This window comes from Tiliqua scincoides, chromosome 3 (genome assembly GCF_035046505.1).
Source record: "Tiliqua scincoides isolate rTilSci1 chromosome 3, rTilSci1.hap2, whole genome shotgun sequence".
Lineage (NCBI taxonomy): Eukaryota > Metazoa > Chordata > Lepidosauria > Squamata > Scincidae > Tiliqua > Tiliqua scincoides.
In genome coordinates this window covers 229213880-229231959 of record NC_089823.1, presented here as the reverse complement: position 1 = coordinate 229231959, position 18080 = coordinate 229213880, and the positions used below count along the sequence as shown (strand labels likewise).

Sequence of the window (18080 nt, the reverse complement as noted above, 5' to 3'; positions counted from 1 at the left end):
AGGGGGGCAAATTGTACCTGGACCCAGGGTCAAAAAGGGTACCCAGGAGCCAAAGGAGGGGTTGCTAAATGTTCTAGGGACTTACATTTTCTGATCTCTCCAGGGCCTATGAGAATGGGGTGCAGGGGGTACACCGTACCCAGGCCTGGGGTCAAAAGGGGAGCCAGAAGTTTTCTGGGATCTCAGAAAATGTTTGTGTATATTGTATGAAGATTAGCATTCACATTACGTGTAAGCCTACATAGTTTTATGTATATTGTAATTCATAGAAATAATGATTCAATGATTGTATGAAATAATAATCCAGTGAAGAAAGGAAGGGGCCCAAAAGAAACTTAGTACCCCCGATAAAATTTCTCTCAGAACTCCTTACCTATAAACTATGAACAGATGAAGCTTCCTTATGTAGAGTCACAAGACTTGTCTCTCTCACACCCAGTTTTGTTTCCTCTGGTGGAATCACCCCAGGGTCTCCGGTACTGGACTTCCCCATCATCCTTCCTTTCAACTGGGGATGTCAGGGATTGAACTTCGTACCTTCTGCGTGCAAGCCTGTGGTTTACCACTGAGCTTTGGCTTCTTTCCTACGCAAATGCAATCTAACGAGAAGAAATCCCCGCATACAGAGAAATACATATAAATGTAATCATTGTGAAACTGTGGTCTTTGTAGTCCTAATGAAACTGTAGTTCATCTAGAGCCGTTCAGCACCCAGCCACATGGGTAGCTGCTATTTTGCGGTTCTTTCTCTTCATCTTCTTTGTCCCTCCAGTTAAAGTGTAAAACTGAGCATTCTGAGAATCTGTTATCTTCTTCAAAAGAAAGTTTCTTGCCCTTACCACAACAAGTAGGCTTGAAAACCGAGAGCAGCAGTGCCTGTCAAGTTGGGGGTGGAGAGACGTCTTGTTGGGTGTGCTTTTCAGTGCTCTGAGGAAGTGCTTTGCATAGCTCATCAGAAGGCTGATCAGTCATTCCAAATAAGCAAGCATATTCAGACATGTTTAATTTGGTCCAATTTCAGGTTGGACCACAGAAACAGGCTTATATTGAGTCAGATAATTGATCTGCCTTGCCTTGTATGTGTTGGCTCTGATCTGCAGTGGCTCTTAAGGTTTTAGGATGTGGCCTTTCCCAATCTCTCTACTCCAGAATGGGTTTTGTTGTTTGTTTGTTTGTTTTAAAATGGAGGTATCTGGAACTTAACCTTGAGACCCTATGCATGTGACTGAGGGTAGTAGCCCCAGTGAATCTGCCACTTGAATGACACAGGTCTGCCAGTGTTTCCCCTCACCATCACACAAACACATTTTAAGTGCCTCCTATGGTGGTGCAGCCCCCGAGCCTGTCTACTCTGGAGTAAGTGCCATTGTATTCAATAGGGTTACTCCAAGGAAAGTTTATATAGAATTTCAGCCTTAGCGACTTTGGTCGTCTCCTGGTGGAAAAGAGAAAAATGGACTAAATATTTTTAAACAAATAACTGCCCATTCAGATGAAAATGTAGCAAGTCAGCAAAAAGAGTCGAGCAAAGGCCTTTCCTTAGGAGACGGCCTAGATGCTGCTCCTGAAAAAGCCCTGTCTCTTTGTCCCACACACACAACATAGGGTGCAATCCTAACCAACTTTCCAGCACTGGCATAGGTGTGCCAGTGGGGCATGTGCTGCATCCAGCAATTAGGGGGCAGTCATGGAGGCCTCCTCAAGGTAAGGCAATGTTTGTTCCCTTACCTCGGAGTTGCATTGCCCTTATGTCAGTGCTGGAAAGTTGGTTAGAATTGCGGCCATAGTCTCATCCACTAAGCGCAAGGGCAAGCTCATGCGCATGGAGGCAGTGGAAGCACTGCCACCACACCCAGGAGACTGCCACCCTACACATGAGCTTGCCCATGTGATTAGCAGATAAGATTGTGTTGTGTCATCTCCCACCCTCCAACCCCGCATTTAGTTTTTGGCAACGATCTGTTTTTTTTCTCATTCTTTTATTTTTCTTTCTCCTCTCTTGATTTTTCTCTTCAGTACACATGTTTATAAAACAGGCACATGGTATTATTTTTAAAAGAAAATTTCAGATTTTTTTATTTTTATTTTTAAAATTAAGCTTTTCTCTTTCTCCTCCTTGGCAGCGCGTCCTTTGATTCTACGGTTCGATTATGGGACGTAGACCGAGGAATTTGCATCCACACTTTGACGAAACATCAAGAACCTGTGTACAGTGTAGCTTTCAGCCCTGATGGCAGGTATCTGGCCAGTGGCTCTTTTGACAAATGTGTACACATCTGGAATACACAGGTATGCCATCCTAGGTGCTTCACGTTGACCTCCAAGAATTTTACCATTTCTCAGCTCTTTTGATCTATTACTTGTGTACAGTATTTAAGAAACTGTTATTTTCTTTGATGATGTCAGTAATAATGAAAAGTATCATAATTTGGTTGCTCGATTAATTTATTGCTGCCTAGTTTGCATTTTGAGTGATGGTTTGAAGTTACTGAATTTATTGTGTTATTTGTTAGGTCTATTGATTTAGGGCCCAATGCTATCCAACTTTCCAGCTCTGGTGCAACCGCGATGCAGCCCCGAGGTAAGGGAACAAATGTTCCCATACCTTGAGGAGGCCTCTGTGATTGCCTCCCCACCACAATATGTACTGTGCATCCCACTGGCACAGCTGCACCGGCACTGGAAAATTGATTATAATTGGGCCCTTACTCTGCAATGCTATACACTTACCAGGGAGTAAGTTCCATTAAACTCAGTGGAGCTTCTCCACTTCTGAGAAGGCATGCATAGGCTTGCATTGATAATGTGTTGATTTTTCTTGGTTTTTTGATTTGTTTAGGATGTCGCTGAGTTTCCAGTCTGCTCCTGCACCCAATTTAAGGTGCTGGGGAATTACATTTAAAACCTAAGTGACCTGAGCTCTGCGTCCCTCACAAAGCACATCCTGTGTGATCAGTGAAGGTGCTTGATATCTATATGTTTAGCAGAGTGACATCAAGGAGACATACTAGATAAATCTTCTCTGTGACGGTTCCTGTTTGCTACATATAGCAGAGACAATTTCTATAATAAGGCCACATTTTTCTCATCCCTACTACCTTTTGAACTTCAGTGATATTGCTGCTCATTGAAACCTTTTATGGGCATTCTGTTTTAGAGAGTGATTCTTTTTAAAATATCTTGTAAGTTTATTGTGCACGGACAAGGACACTGTGCCTGTATGCACAAGGGTTCCTACAATAGAGTTCAGCAGAAACTTGTTCTTCTACCCTTCCAGACATGAGAGGGCAGTCTAGGAGATTGCATGCTGTGTAATTTACTTGAGATCCAGACCTCACAGGCGAGACCATTGTCTCCACTGTTTATATCTGTGTGAATGTTTACTTAAAATAGTAACTGATAATGTTTTAATGGCTTTTTTTCCCCCCTGTTGTCCTCTTTTTAGACGGGTGCTCTAGTGCATAGTTACCGGGGAACAGGAGGCATTTTTGAAGTGTGCTGGAATGCAGCGGGAGACAAAGTTGGAGCGAGTGCTTCAGATGGTTCAGTAAGTAGGCCAGAACGGCATCTTATGCTTGATCCTTTTGCAATATTTCATGTCTCGGTCTAGAGAATCTCAGGGATGCTTGGAATCACGGCACTGTTCATAGAAGCCAGAAGAACCAATGCAACTAGATAGCCTGAAGCTGACATAGCTGCTCTTCAGGTAAAGTAAGGGAGCACAGATCAGAAATCTGAAGCAAGAAATGAGCCATTGATTTTTCTCTTGGTAACCAAAGTCATCAGTTTTTGTCGACTTGGATCCCCAACTGAAAGCGATTGCACAAAATGAACAGTACTTTTGAGTGATAATCCAGGGCTGTTTTTCTCTAAAAACACCACGCAATTCAGCTGTACACACCAGAGGCACAGTGGCTTCAGCAGTGCATGAACAGCAGCATTTTTATCCTTGCAAGTATTGGAATTTCTCTGCCTCCTTCAGTTATGGGTAGATTGCAGGGAAGGTTTTACGAGTGCTTGCCTTTCCATCTGTCGACTTCTTTTTGAGCGCACAATATTGCTTTGAGTGTAGCATTGTAGAAAAAGATTTATGTGAAATAAGTTAATAATTACAGATGCAGGCAGGGGAGTCTGGTCAGATGTGTGGAACCCCAGCGGTTTTTTTTGTGGGGACCTTCCTGTACCTTACCAAATACAAGAATTGCCTTACTCATCTGGACTGACTCAGAGATTATATGTTTTATTTTTCACTGAAAAGGATTCTGAAATCTCACACAAGTCCTGGAATCTCAAAGAGTGAGTGACTGATGGGGGGGGGCAGAGAGAGGGAGAGAGATTATTTTTATGCAAATATATTTACTTCCGTGCATCTCAAGAGTTTCCTTAGTATGGTAGAAATCACTACCTTATTTTTAGATGACACTTATATTCTTTGTTCTTATCTGTGTGATGAAAATGTGTGTATTCAGGTCAAGGAGATATTCACAGCTAGGCTGTGATGGCTGTCAGCCCAATCCTTAGCTGCCCGGGCTGTGGGGCTGTGATGGCACCGAAAATGGCTGCCTCTGCATCCTGCATGCTCCAGGCAGCCACCAGCAGCTCCTCGGGAGAAGGGGAATTTCGTCCCCTTCCCCCAGGTAAACTGAACAGCCCCGCAGTTGGCTACTCGATTCACCACCAACCAAAAGGTCCGCTGTGAATCCTGTGTCAGGTGGTAAGCCCAGCACAGAGGTTCTGGATCTGGTGGGTTTGCTCCACCAGTCCCGCCTCCCTCCCTCCCTACTCCCCTGGCACCCTCCTCCCCATCCTCTCCTTGCCTCCCATCTCCCCATAATGCCGCCTCCCCCACCTCTCCCCAGAACCCTTCCTCCCCACCTCACCATACACCCCCCACTTACCTCTTCACTGCTCGGCGATTCCCGCAACCGCCAAGCAGCGGAGATCCAGCAGCTGGGCTACCACTGGCGCTTACCCAGTGCTAGGGCCCACAAATGTGTTTTACGCTGGTGGCAAGCCGCCACGCACTGTTCTGGATTGGGCCCAGTGTCTCCTGTTGTAGTTCCCCATTGTATGCTAGAAGTATCTTTTCTGCCTGAACATGGACATTGTGCTTCTAGCTAAAATAGCCAGAAACCACTGATAGGCTGTTCTTCCATTATAATTCACTTATGACATTGGTTCCCAATCTGGGGGTCATGACCCCCAAGGCCATCACAGGCCAATTTTCAGGGGGTCGCGGAGAGCTTGGCACCTCCATCTTGAAAAGCTGGGCACCACCATCTTGGAGGAACTCAAATATCACTTAGAGGCAAAGCATTCAGAACATTTTACAAAGAATTTGTTCTTCCAACTTTCAAAAATTCATTAAAATAAATTACAATTTATTAAAAACAGTGACTTCACTTCCTGTTTAATGCCATCACTTCTGACCCTGCTAGCACAATGATGTCACTTCTTGTTTCCTGCTTAATGACATCACTCCTGGCCCTATGTCTTCAGAGGAGCCTGACATGTTGTTGTACCTAAAAAGGGGTCCTGGTGCAAAAAAGGTTGGGAACCACTGATATAAGAAGTCATTTAGACTGGTGGGCCAGGCCAGTGTGCCTGTATTTCTAAATACGCTATCTTTGTCTTTCTCTTCTCCACCATGCAGGTTTGCGTACTAGACCTACGGAAATAGCGCTACTAGTTGGAAGCCATGGACCGACTATGAATGTGTACATAGCCAAAATGACTGTCCCCTTGATCCACGTACTGCTATAGTCCCAATTGAACCATGGCCAGTCCACTACAGCCAAACCTGAAAGAATTATATACACATACTGTATATTAAAGCAAAAATAAAAGTTTTCACCCTGGAGAAGATGACAGAGTTTTGTCACAGCTTGTGAAGCCTGTTCACCAAGTGCTGGAATCTGCTGTGCCCCCCAAAAATAACATGTAAGCATTTTGGAAATGGAAAGCAAAACAAAAACAAACCCAAGACAAGAGAGAGAAACGTAACTGTACAAGAGCAGACCATTCAGTTTGCCAGATTGGGGAAAGCTACAAATGGCTGCCATTTTTTTTTCTCCTCCCTTTTCTTCCACTTTCAGCGTTCTTAATGCTTTGAAAAATTGAATCCCCCCCCCTTTTTTTGGCTTCTTTTCTGAGTTGGCGATGAGCAGTTTTCATGTACAGGGAAAATGGACTTGCATACTCCTGAGACAGTAGTTTGTTCATTGTTTTTAAAACCATTTCCCCGTCTCTTGTTTAGTTTTTATTGATGCTCAAAGCAAGGGCAAAGATCCATTTCTTGGTGGTGGTGGTGGTCTTTTCACTTGGAGCAAGGAGCCTGTTCTTTCGCAGCAGTTCTTTGAAACCATTGTTTTAAAAACGGAGACATCTGGAACATGTTGTGGGTATCCGCTCACAGTTTGAATGGAGAGGGAGGAAACAAACCAGAACCTTTTGGAGGATGAAGTGTCATGTTCCTGTCAACTGTAAGATACATGACACTTGGGCTCACATGCTGAGGGTTAGGGTGGGTCCTTTTTGATAGAGACGGTTCCCAAAAGCAGTTTTTTTTTCTTGAGGCTTTTCTGCCCCACAGAATAAAGACATTAGAGGTGCAAAAACAGACTATGACGACATTTGCAATATATGCACAGTGGGGGACTTGAGACTGTGCCATTTGGCTCATGGGATGTTCATGCATTGGGTTTCACAAGGGATGGGTCTCCTGTGGAAAGTGGCCCAGCACAGTTCCAGTCCCCCACAGCATGCATGTTCCAAATATCAGCATAGGACCATAATAATGAAGAACTGGCCTTTGAAACCATAGCCACAGTTATGCACTACTATGTAAAGGAATGAAACCGTGGAGAAACAGGGATTATTTGGTTTGTATTTCAGTTCTTCTGGGCAAGTGTTCCTGCTGCAACTTCCACAAGAGCTTTGCCCATTCTTATTTGGTGGAGTGTCAACGTCCGCCATAACCAAATTCCAAATTAAAAGTATTTTGCTTAGGTTTTTTTTATCTACTTTATTTGAAAACAGTTTTGGAATTGCTTTCGGTAATACTTCTGGAAGGGGGCAAGAAATTACTCTTTTAAGGGGCCAACTCACGGGAAACTTTGTCAGCACAAACCGCATTGAAACGGACCTGAGTGACGCGGCATGACAGCAGAGCTCCGCAAACCTTGTGCCGACAAAGTTCCCGCTGAATTCCGCCCCTTAGTTTTGAAAGGAAAATGGAAACAGAAATAAAAACCCTTAAGGACTTGCTTCAAGTCCCTTTATTTTAATATTTTAAGTGATTGAGCTTCTGTAGAAGAACCATGTCTTGCACTAATCTCACCCTGCTGCTCCCCCCCTCTTAATTTTTTTTCTGTGCTTGTGTCATTTTTTTTTTCCTCCCCAAATTTAGGATAAACAAGCTGCTATTTGCTTTTAGGAAAGAAGAATATGTTCACTGCTATGTCGCGTCTTTTGGTTTCTGATATCAAGTATTGCTTTTCTGTCTTCATGACAAGCGATGCAGCTTGTCTGCTCACGTGGCTCCTTAAAACTACTACTGCTAGCGGCCTTCTCCTCTTTGTGAACACGCAGCACGAAGGTGGACTTCTGCCAGTGCTCTGGTTGCAGCACAGGTCACGCAGCTCCCAGGTTTTCTTTGAAAGAGAAAGGCAGTCAGCTTCTTAAACATTTCACTCTAAATTTTTCTTACAGTGATTGCTACTCGGTGGCTTTGCAAAGTTTTATATTGTCATTTCAGTTGCGCCAACATGGTTTACTAGCGTTAGACTTCAAAGCAGGGCATTTTACATTTCTGTGGGTGGAACGGCATGCTGTGGTGGTTCCAGGTTGATTCCCCCTCCTTCCCCACTGTTACGTCTAGCACAAGCTAGACATTCTCATTATGAAGTGTGCATCTCCTGCTCTATTGGCTGGCAGGGCAAGGAAGCACGCATCTTAGAAATCAAATTCAGACAATACCCTCCATGTGTCCAGTGACCATATGGAGGGAGAAGCAAGCCATGTTTATTGTGTCATACCCCTGATGCCTACATGTTTCAGTTGAACACATGAAATAGGTCCTTATGCACACAGTGTGAACATCGGAGACCCTTTCATGTGTTCCAGCGAACACACAAGCATCAGGAGCATGGCTTGCAGGAGTGTGACTTCCTCCAAATACATGTGGGGGGGAGGGTGTCTTCTGCATGGCACTAATGAAATCAAGTTCTGGGATACTACTGCGAGGGGGACTCAGCCCAGGATCATCATTTTCATCCTGTGTTCTCTGTAACCTGTAGCTCCACCCTTGGATCATTCACTGTACATTGAGCTGGACTGCAGAATTCAGCTCTTTCCCCCTTTTAATAAGAACAGTCTTTTCAGCATTGTGTGCGCCTGCATACACGGAACCAGGTTTGGAAGCAAGTCAAGTTCAGCCCATGAGGCAGAGCAACCATTTTTTAGACTACTTTAAATATGCACCCCTGTTATTATGAATGGGGTATTATTATATACTCTTATACACAGCATTGTGAGAAAAGGAACAAGTAGGAGGCAAGTTCATATCCATAAGAGCAGTCAGACGATATGGTTTTGCAACAGCTATTCATAGGGATTGGGAATAGGCTCGAAGATGTTCAGGATAATTTCCCTGTGAATTACAATGTGTAAGAAATTTAACCTGTTGAGTATCTGGCACTTGAAAATCTTGTGTTTTATTGCTGGAGGTCCAACTGTGGCTGACCTCTGTCATTATTAAAAATTTTTAAAAAGTTATAAAAAATGTAAAAAATAAAAATCTGTGCAATAATTTTAAACTGTGCTCCCAGGAATAGACACAAATGTGTTTTTTTGGGGTTTATTTGAGTATATTTAAACAGCATTTTCTTTCCTTTAGCAACGCAAATGTCAATTGCACTGAACTTAAAAAGTCAGAGGTGATTCTTGATAGTACTTTTGTATTTTGATATGGACTAGTCTGTTCATTTTTCATACAAGCTATTGAACGGATGTTTCAGCGGACTTTTAAAAAGTGTAAAAAAAAAAGGTGTTGAACTCCTTTTGACACAGCTGCAAAATCCCACAGCAACGTTCACACTTCTGATTTTGCAACCTTTTTAGATGTTTTTGTTTGTGATTTGATTCTAGGCCATTTGAGTATGATATAGCGTATAGAGGAGATTAAGGTTTCATTATCACCAAGTTCTTGTCTAATTTCCCTCCCTCAATCCCCTGCCCCCGTCGCTCCCTACTCCTCGCTTTTGCTTTTGATGTGATTCAAGATCATTTTTGTGGGCCAGATGCTCAACCAGTTTCCTCTTTTTGGATATGCGTGGGTCAGATTCAGAACGGTAAACCCCCACGCAAAACGAGAGGAGCTTCATTTTTTCCATGAACCAAACATCTGAATAGCAGATCTGTTCTTTGTTATTATTCCCACATGAGGTTGTTGCTGTTTGTGAGTGTGCAATGGGGTGTTCTCCAGAGAATTGTGTTGATCAGAGTCAGTTGTATGGTGGGGCTTCATTTTTCTTTCTCTGTGCAGCAACTTCCCCATTCCATGATGCAAGCAGCCTCTGAAAAGGGTCCATCTTTTCTGATACAGAGAACATCCCTTTGTCCTATGGCAGTTTTCTGCATTTACCGGGCTGAGCTGTTAGAGCTGCAGCCCCGACACCCTTTTGCTGCTGTCCTTTGTCAGTGTGCCACAGTGCTGCTCTAGTTCTGAACTACCTTCCTGTTGGCTTCAGAATGAGACAAGTATGCAGAAGATGGCATTTAAATGGTTGGGCTAGCATGTCTGGAAAAAGTCTCAAGTGCCAAGTTGTCGTATACAGGAGAGCTGGGGTGGAAAATCTGTTCTGCTGTTACAGCCACTGGGTCCTCTGAGGTCATAAATCTGAGGTTCCCAGCTCAGTGTTTTCCACTTAATGCTAATGCAGACCTGAAGAGCATTTGCAGGGATGAGAGGTGTTTCACCTGTCCAGCTTATCCTCTCTGCAAATTCCCACACCACTTTTTAACCATTTAATTCCTAGCCAGAATCTGGAAGCAGAGGTGAACCTGGCTGGGCAAAAACAACTTGCACTGAGAATCAGCAGGTCAGCATCCCTACTGCTACTTCATCCTTCCCAGAGATAGTGCAAATGCAAGATCTCAGCATCAGCACAGACTTAAGAACACAAATTTGCCATGAAAGCACTTGGTTTCACCCTGAAATAGTGGTATCCACAGCATCCTTGGAGGAAAGCCCATAGAGCAGTAAGCTAAGAAGGGCATTGTAACCATAAATGGTTTGCATGTCATGGAATCCCCATTTGTTAGATGCATTTCAATAACAACTTTAAGGCATTTTCTGCTACATATTACTATAGCTGAGAGTTGTCATTTTCTTAGCTCGGAAGTGTTTTTCCACCTAATGATTTTCACTCATCTGTTGGGATTCCCTGGTATGTAAAATGTTAAGTTTGTTTGTTAAATGGTTGAGCAGGTTGGAAGAGACTATTTAATGACTACTCTTAATATTAAGATAACTCTTACAATTTCCAAATACCAAGGCATTTGATATGGGCTAGGTGGAGAAAGGAAGGCAGGAAAAGTTGAGAAGGTCTGTCAAATGAAAACAATGATGCCGTAAGATGGTGAGGGTGGGACTTGTAAAAACAAGGCAGAGTTATGTATTCTGTGACCTCAGTCACTAAGTCTTGATGCTGTGATGTAGATATGCAGCAGTCACCTTGCTTGCAGAGAACCTTTGCCTATGGTTAGGACATAGAAGTAAAAGTGTTGTTGTCAAGGGGGTGGTTTGGATGATACTTTCATTACCTAACCAGTCCCACATAATAAAGGGGGTATGCTTTCATGTCATGAATATGTCCCAATCCCTCCCACCTTCTGGAAGAGTTTAGACCACTTTCCCATAATTGCATGGGCTGTTAGACAAACTGCCCCCCATGTGATTAAAGAAAGTGCCCCAAACGTTCCCAAAAGTGAAGGGGTCAGGTTATGCGTATGGCATGAAAGCACATATCCTTCATCTCATGGGTCTTGTTGGGCGATAAAAATATGATCCAAGCTAGCCGAACGGGGCCATGACAATGTATCTGATGATTGAATATTGACATTTTTCACATAGGGCCTGCAATCCTAAACTTCTGTCCTTTTGACATTAGCTCAGTATACTTTCATTATGCGTACTTCCAGGCCATTGTCATTGACCAGTTTTCAATTTAAAAAGGAAAGATGTTTCACATCCAAGTAATATAAATTAAAACCTCCTTGTTGATTTTTATAATCTAGACGCAACAGGAGAAAGACCAAAGATTTAAATTTTCCTTCTTTATTCCTTATCTGTAATGCTGGTAGGGTATTTGAGAAGACATCACTAATTTAAAATTCCCTTTAAGTTTGATGTTGCAATAATATGTCAAGGTAAGATAGTTTTATGCTTTTTTGTGTGGTGGCTTTTACAATTGGCACCCTAGCTCATTTCAACATTTTCAGAGGGCTAAATATGTGAAATTTATACAGCATTGGAAAAAAATACTTTAAATTTTTTTCTAAAAGGAAAGGATAGAGAATCTTGAAGCACAGTCTTTCAGTTATCAAAAATGCTGCTGATATTTAATTCATTTCAAAGAGAAGCAAACATTGCGACTGATGGGGCCCCTAAACTACAGCTAAGAAAAATATCTGTATTCTAAATTCCATTAAACTTGACCTTCATCACAAGCATAGCTCTCGCTGATTGTGGTGAATAAAAATTACACTGGCTGAGGAAGGAGGCCTAGAGACTGTTGCCTTGTTCGAACCTATTAGCTAGGGTTAGAAATTACGTCTGGAATTGATAGGAAGTGGCTTTTTTCATTTTTCCAGAAGAGGGCAGTGCTGTGGCATTTGAACACTGAGATGTAGGATGTATCCATAACATGTTTAAAAGGGGGTGGATGTGCAGGTAGTGTATTGGAGTTGCCCCCACCCCCTCCATGATTTCTTGCCTTCATTCAATGCTGACTCATTCCCCCAGGCTACACTGCAGGTGACAATAATTCTATGTGCAATCCCATGTCTGCGGCAGAAGCTGCACTATAATCCTGCAAAAATGTACCCTGTGTCAAAGGTGCCTGCTTCATTGTTTTCCTACACTTCAGGATTCATATGCATGAGTGGAATTAAAAAAAAAAAAGATCTACAGCCTAAAGACTGGCCCCTAATTTTAGCGGACAGCAGCAAAGGGTTAACATCAAGAGCCTTGACCCTACTGGTAGTAAAGAAGTCATCTAATTTCTATTGCTTGTTCCATTCTGTCTTATATGAACTGGTTTTGCTTTAAGTGTTGAGCTAAGAAATTGCATAGGTTCTTGACAAGGGCAGGTTTCAACAACAGCCAACTTTTTACAAGGCTTGAATTCTTCAGTCCTTTAAGTTCCCAGTGTTGAGGACAAGAAACAAAAGCATGCATTTTTTTTTATTAAAAAAAACATTTTAAGAATTTTAATGCTTCTTTTTACTTCATTTTTTGTTTGTTTTGTGCATTGATAAGATTTCAGGAAATTTGTCTGCTTTGTTGTCGCTTCTCAACAGGTCACAGTGAGCAAGTCATTCACCTATAATACAAAAGTAATCTCTCTCTCTCTCTCTCTCTCTTTTTCTTTCTCTCTCCTGACTTTGACATTGTAATTGTATAAAAAAGGTTCAGATTTGGAACTGCATATCGTTTTGGGTCTACTTCTGTGAGCCTACCTATAGCACTGGATTAAAATGTCTCCATCATTTCTTCAGTTGATCTATCCAGTTAAATTTTCAAATGTTGTAAAAGTGTAAAACCAGCCCATGCAAGTTTTGTTTTCTTTTTTGACTTGTTCAAAATACTTTTTATTGTTCGGTTTTCATGATTTACTGTCTGAAGAAGACTGATATAGGTGTTCTATACTGTCCTGGACCCATGTTAATTACACCTTTTATGATGTACTTTGGTTCCACATCACAATGATTTTGTCCTACCCCCAAAGCCTGTTCTTAATCCCTTTCTAGGCACACTTTCTGTTGCAGTTTTCCCTTTGCATTGTATTGCTCTGACAAGTGTAATTTGAATCAGATCTGAAAGAGGTCCAGAATAAAATATATTTTGATACGATGCTGGCTGTATGGTCTTTGAAGTTCATTTTATGTTTGCAACGGGATTCCTATAAAAGGTGTTATAGATGCATTTTTTTCCAATATGTTAGTCCAGAAATACATTGTGGGCGCAATCCAGACATACAAAATTATGCAGGGGATGGGCAGAGTGGATAGAGAGATGCTCTTTACACTCTCACATAACACCAGAACCAGGGGACATCCACTAAAATTGAGTTTTGGGGGTGTTAGGACACACAATAGAAAATATTTCTTTACTCAGCGTGTGGCTGATCTGGCCTGGACACCTTTAAAAGGGGATTGGACAAGTTTCTGGAGGAAAAATCCATTACGGGTTACAAGCCATGATTCGTATGTACAACCTCCTGATTTTAGAAATGGGCTATGTCAGAATGCCAGATGCAAGGAAGGGCTCCAGAATGAGGTCTCTGCTCCCTGGGGCATTTGGTGGGCCGTTGTGAGATACAGGAAGTTGGACTAGATGGGCCATGTCCTGATCCAGTGGGGCTGTTCTTATCATGAAAAGAAGCGCTCATTTGGAAAGTGTTATCCAAAATGGTCCTTTGCTCACCTAGACATAAAGGCATGAACAGCCCCTTGAGAAACATTGCATCCCTCGAATACCTATTTCTCAGGGCTCTCCCCCTGCCCCAATCAGGAGCCTCCCAATGCATTTCACATCATTTCTTTGGGTAAAATTTGGGGACAAGTTAGAGAGGTGAGACTTTTCATTATTCTTGACACACTTCAATTCTCTTGAAAATTGTCAGATGGTTTGCTCAGTAGGAAAATGCCCCTCAAAATATCCACTTAGGAAACATTTGATGAAATTCTGATGGAAGAAAGTCCTATTGATATAAGGAAGTTGGGTGACGTTCCATTTATTTCAAGGCACATCGGCCTTCCAGGGTTTGAGGGTTAACAATGAGAACTGCTATTCCATTTTGTGACTTTATAATTTCAGCAGTGAATAGCTTTTGCAAAAATATTAGTTATTTATAATAACTAGTTATTTAGACAGCCCCCGCCCCCCAAAAATTGTTAGCTGTTTTTTTTAAAGTTCAAGGTGGCTTACATAAATGCAAACCAATTTAAAAACAGGAAAAAATAGACGTGGTGCTTAAGCTAAGGAAGAACTAGCCAACCATACACCCCCCCCCAAGAAAAAGGGGGGCGTAGAGGAATGTTTGCATATTTTTCTAGAACACTGATGGAGAAGTGAAGCTGAGTAGACAAGAGGTTACTCCACAGCTTTGGGGAACTATGATGAAGTCCCTGCTTTTAAATGTGATTTTTCTCATTGGTTGATGGAACCAAAGCAAGACCATAACTGTGTGTGTGCTTGTGTTTGTGTGTGTGTGTAACTGAAGGATGTAATAAGTTCTGGATGATTTACAGCCTTCCTTCCATCTGCTAAATGTCAACTATAGACACATGGTTACTACTGGATTATTTTTTTGAGGTTTTTGAATAGCCAGTACAATTTATATTGTTTTAACATCGTTTAAGACTGTTTGACAGAGAGGAGTTCAATCATAATGGACCCCCTTCTCCCATTCTTTTTACTGCAAGACAAGCCTAGTGTGCCATTTGGTAGTGTTCTGGACATTCAGAGGGAATTTAGTGATTTATTATCATGGTTGCTGCCGCCACTTCTATTGTTTCTTAAATGTACAGAACAGAAAATGTCCAAGAAAGTTCCTAAAGCAACTCACTGTGCTGCCTATTTGTTCACCCAGTTGCCAGTCAGAGGTAAAGTAAAAATACTAACCTTTTATAAAGAACTATGGCAAATAAAGAGAATCCTGGCCTTTACTGAATGCATAGAGGCAAGGGCATCCTTCGCTCTGCCCTATCCCTGCAAGAGGCAAACCAGAGAGACTTGGTGCCAGGCAGCCCAATCCTGACCTGCCCAGCACGCGGGGCTGCAGTGGCGCAAAAAATGGCTGCCACCCACATACTGCGCATTCTAGGAAGCCACCAGCAGCTCCTTGGGAGAAGGGCACTTTTGTCCCCTTCCCCCGGGTAAAGCAAGTAGCCCTGCAATAGGGCTAGTCAAATCTACGACGACCCAAAGGTCAGTGTAGAATCAAGAGTCTCCATGTTGGGCGGTGAGCCCAACATAGAGGCTTTCGATCCAGTGGAGCAAAGCTCCACCGGTCCTGCCTCCTCCTGCCCTGTTCCCTACCTCCAGAACGCCTCTTCCCCACCCTCTCCCTGCCCTCTCCCCGCCCTCCCTTTGCCTCCCCCCTCCCCGGAATACCTCCTCCCTGCCTCCCCCATGCCTCCACCTACCTCTTCACTGCTTGGCGGTCTGCACAACTGCTCTCTGCTGTTTGCCCTGTTGCCCTTCCCCAATAGGAGGTGAAGGGTAACCGGGCAAATGGCGGAGCTCCACTCCATGGCATGGCTGAATTGGTGTACTTTGCCCATCTAGACCACTTCTTATTTCAGTCTTTTACTTTATTTCTACAACTAAACTTCAACAATATGGTTTGCTATTCTCTTTGGTATACATCAAAACAAAAATAATTTGATTCACCTGGATCATATGCATTCTCTCCAAAAAAGAAATCTTCAAAATTCTTCCAACCCATTCTCACCCATCTTCAAGGAAAAAAACTTATACATTTATGAAGACTGCAGTGTGTCCCAAGGATCTGTCCTGGGACCGGTGCTCTTCAACCTCTTCATAAATGACCTGGAGACCAGTGTGAGCAGTGAGGTGGCTAAGTTTGCAGACAACACCAAACTTTTCCGAGTGGTAAAGACCAGAAGTGATTGTGAGGAGCTCCAGAAGGATCTCTAAACTGGCAGAATGGGCAGCAAAATGGCAGATGCGTTTCAGTGTAAGTAAGTGTAAAGTCATGCACATTGGGACAAAAAATCAAAACCTCACATATAGGCTAATGGGTTCTGAACTGCCTGTGACAGATCAGGAGAGAGAGCTTGGGGTGGTGGTGGACAGCTCGATGAAAGTGTCGACCCAATGTGCAGCAGCAGTAAAGAAGGCCAATTCTATGCTTGGGATAATTAGAAAAGGTATTGAGAACAAAACAGCTAATATTATAATGCGGTTGTACAAATCAATGGTAAGGCCACATCTGGAGTATTGTGTCCAGTTCTGGTCGCCACATCTCAAAAAGGGCATAGTGGAAATGGAAAAGGTGCAAAAGAGAGCGACTAAGATGATTGCTGGGCTGGGGCACCTTCCTTTTTTTTTTTTTTTAATAACGCTTTATTTATTTATTACAGATACAGGTAAGGAAAATTGGACAGACTTAGGGCTAGGACTACATAGGTTACACATGAGGGTGGTGGCCATCGATTACAACAAACATTAATCCAAACGAAATTAATAATCAATACAAAAATTATCATATTCTTTAACCCAACTGGTTAATACTTTAACATTCCATATTTTTCCTCTAACCTTATCTATCCCATCATAAAAAAACCACTTCAAACTTTTACTTATACACTCTTCTTACCACTAAACTAGTCTCTAAAATAAAATCTTTCTTATCTGATTCTTAACTTCTAATATGACATCTAAAAAAAAAGTCTCCGATTACCATGGTATTACCTCCTTCAATATCTCTTATAACATGTTATACATCATTTTCCATAACTATCCAATCAAAAAAGGCTTCAAATTTTTACTTATAGACTCTTCTTACCACTAAACTAACCTCTAAAATACAATCTCTTATCTGATTCTTAATTTCGAATATCACATCTAAAAACAAATATCTCCAATTACAATAATATTATACTTCGCTTGTCCACCACATATTTATTAACCCAAAATACAGGTTTAATATTTTCTCCAAAATAAATTGACATCTATAATTTATTTTATTTGTCTTAATACCACTGTATTTTACACAATACTTATATTCCAAAATTACAGTTCCATCTAATTTATTTCATATATTTACCACTTTAATTTTCACAGTACTTATATTCCAAATTCCCTTTTCATCCACTTTAGTTTAATCTAATTAATAAAATATTTATCTTAATACCACTTAATTTCCACAATATTTATATTTCAAATTTTCATTTACATCTATTTTAATTTAATATGTTTAAAAAAAAATTCTATTTATTATTCAACCATTTCGCCCTTCTTCTTATTGTTTACTTTGTACTCTATCTTATTGGTGTTCCCTCTTAGTCCTCCTACTGGTTCTTCCACTTCTTCTTTTTCTTCTTTTTCTTCTTAAGTCCCCCCCCCCTCTGTTTTTCTTTCTTCTTTTTCATTCTGTTATTCTTGAATTCAATCCATAAATTCTTCCTCTTCTTGAGACAGCTTGCTCTCTGAACATTTCGTCTTTTTTCTTCCTTAAGATTCCCAGTTATTATAACAATTGCTTCTTCCATCTCGTGTCCCATTTCAAAATACTCCACTTCTTTAACTTCACCTGACATCTGATCCATTCTTTTTTCTTCTCTATTGTTTATAATCTGTTCCCGCGAGTTTACAAGGGAGGAGCTTATTTGCCCAATTTGTTCAGAGAGTTCTCTGACTTGTTGCTCCATTTCTCTTCTAAAATCCATCAGAAAGTCCACCAACAAGGCCTGGCTTTCATGATCATCTTTTAGATTTTCAAAAGCCATTTTTATCAACACCAACTCGAGCCACTTCCTGCAGGGCTACTTTCTAATTTTGTATCCAGGGCTACTTTCAAAATTTTTATATCCAAAAAAAATCAATCAAATCCACAGTCAAATTAGGTTAGTATGCCTTTAAATGACCAAAAGAAAGGAAAAAAAAATTCAAGCCTCTTGCTGAGAAACCGAAACCGAAACCAGCAGTGTCCAGGCTTAAATAAAGGCTTTTTGCTGGGAAAATGAAGGTAGACTTTATTTCCTTCGTTTAAGATTACTTATTTATTTCTCTTCGGTACATACCATTAAAAAATATATAATCTTGTACT

At 41.6% G+C, this 18080-nt stretch overlaps 1 protein-coding gene across 2 annotated transcripts in view; it reads left to right on the top strand.

The window, feature by feature from the left end:
* Positions 1–13135, top strand: part of TBL1XR1 (TBL1X/Y related 1) — a 205816-nt gene extending 192681 nt beyond the window's left edge. For both annotated transcript variants that reach the window (XM_066619236.1, XM_066619237.1), the window contains 3 exons: positions 2124–2289; positions 3446–3547; positions 5654–13135. In XM_066619236.1, the coding sequence (XP_066475333.1) occupies positions 2124–2289; positions 3446–3547; positions 5654–5680 (295 nt within the window). In that variant the 3' untranslated portion in view covers positions 5681–13135. The remainder of the gene's footprint in view (positions 1–2123; positions 2290–3445; positions 3548–5653) is intronic.
* Positions 13136–18080: the final 4945 nt, after the last annotated feature.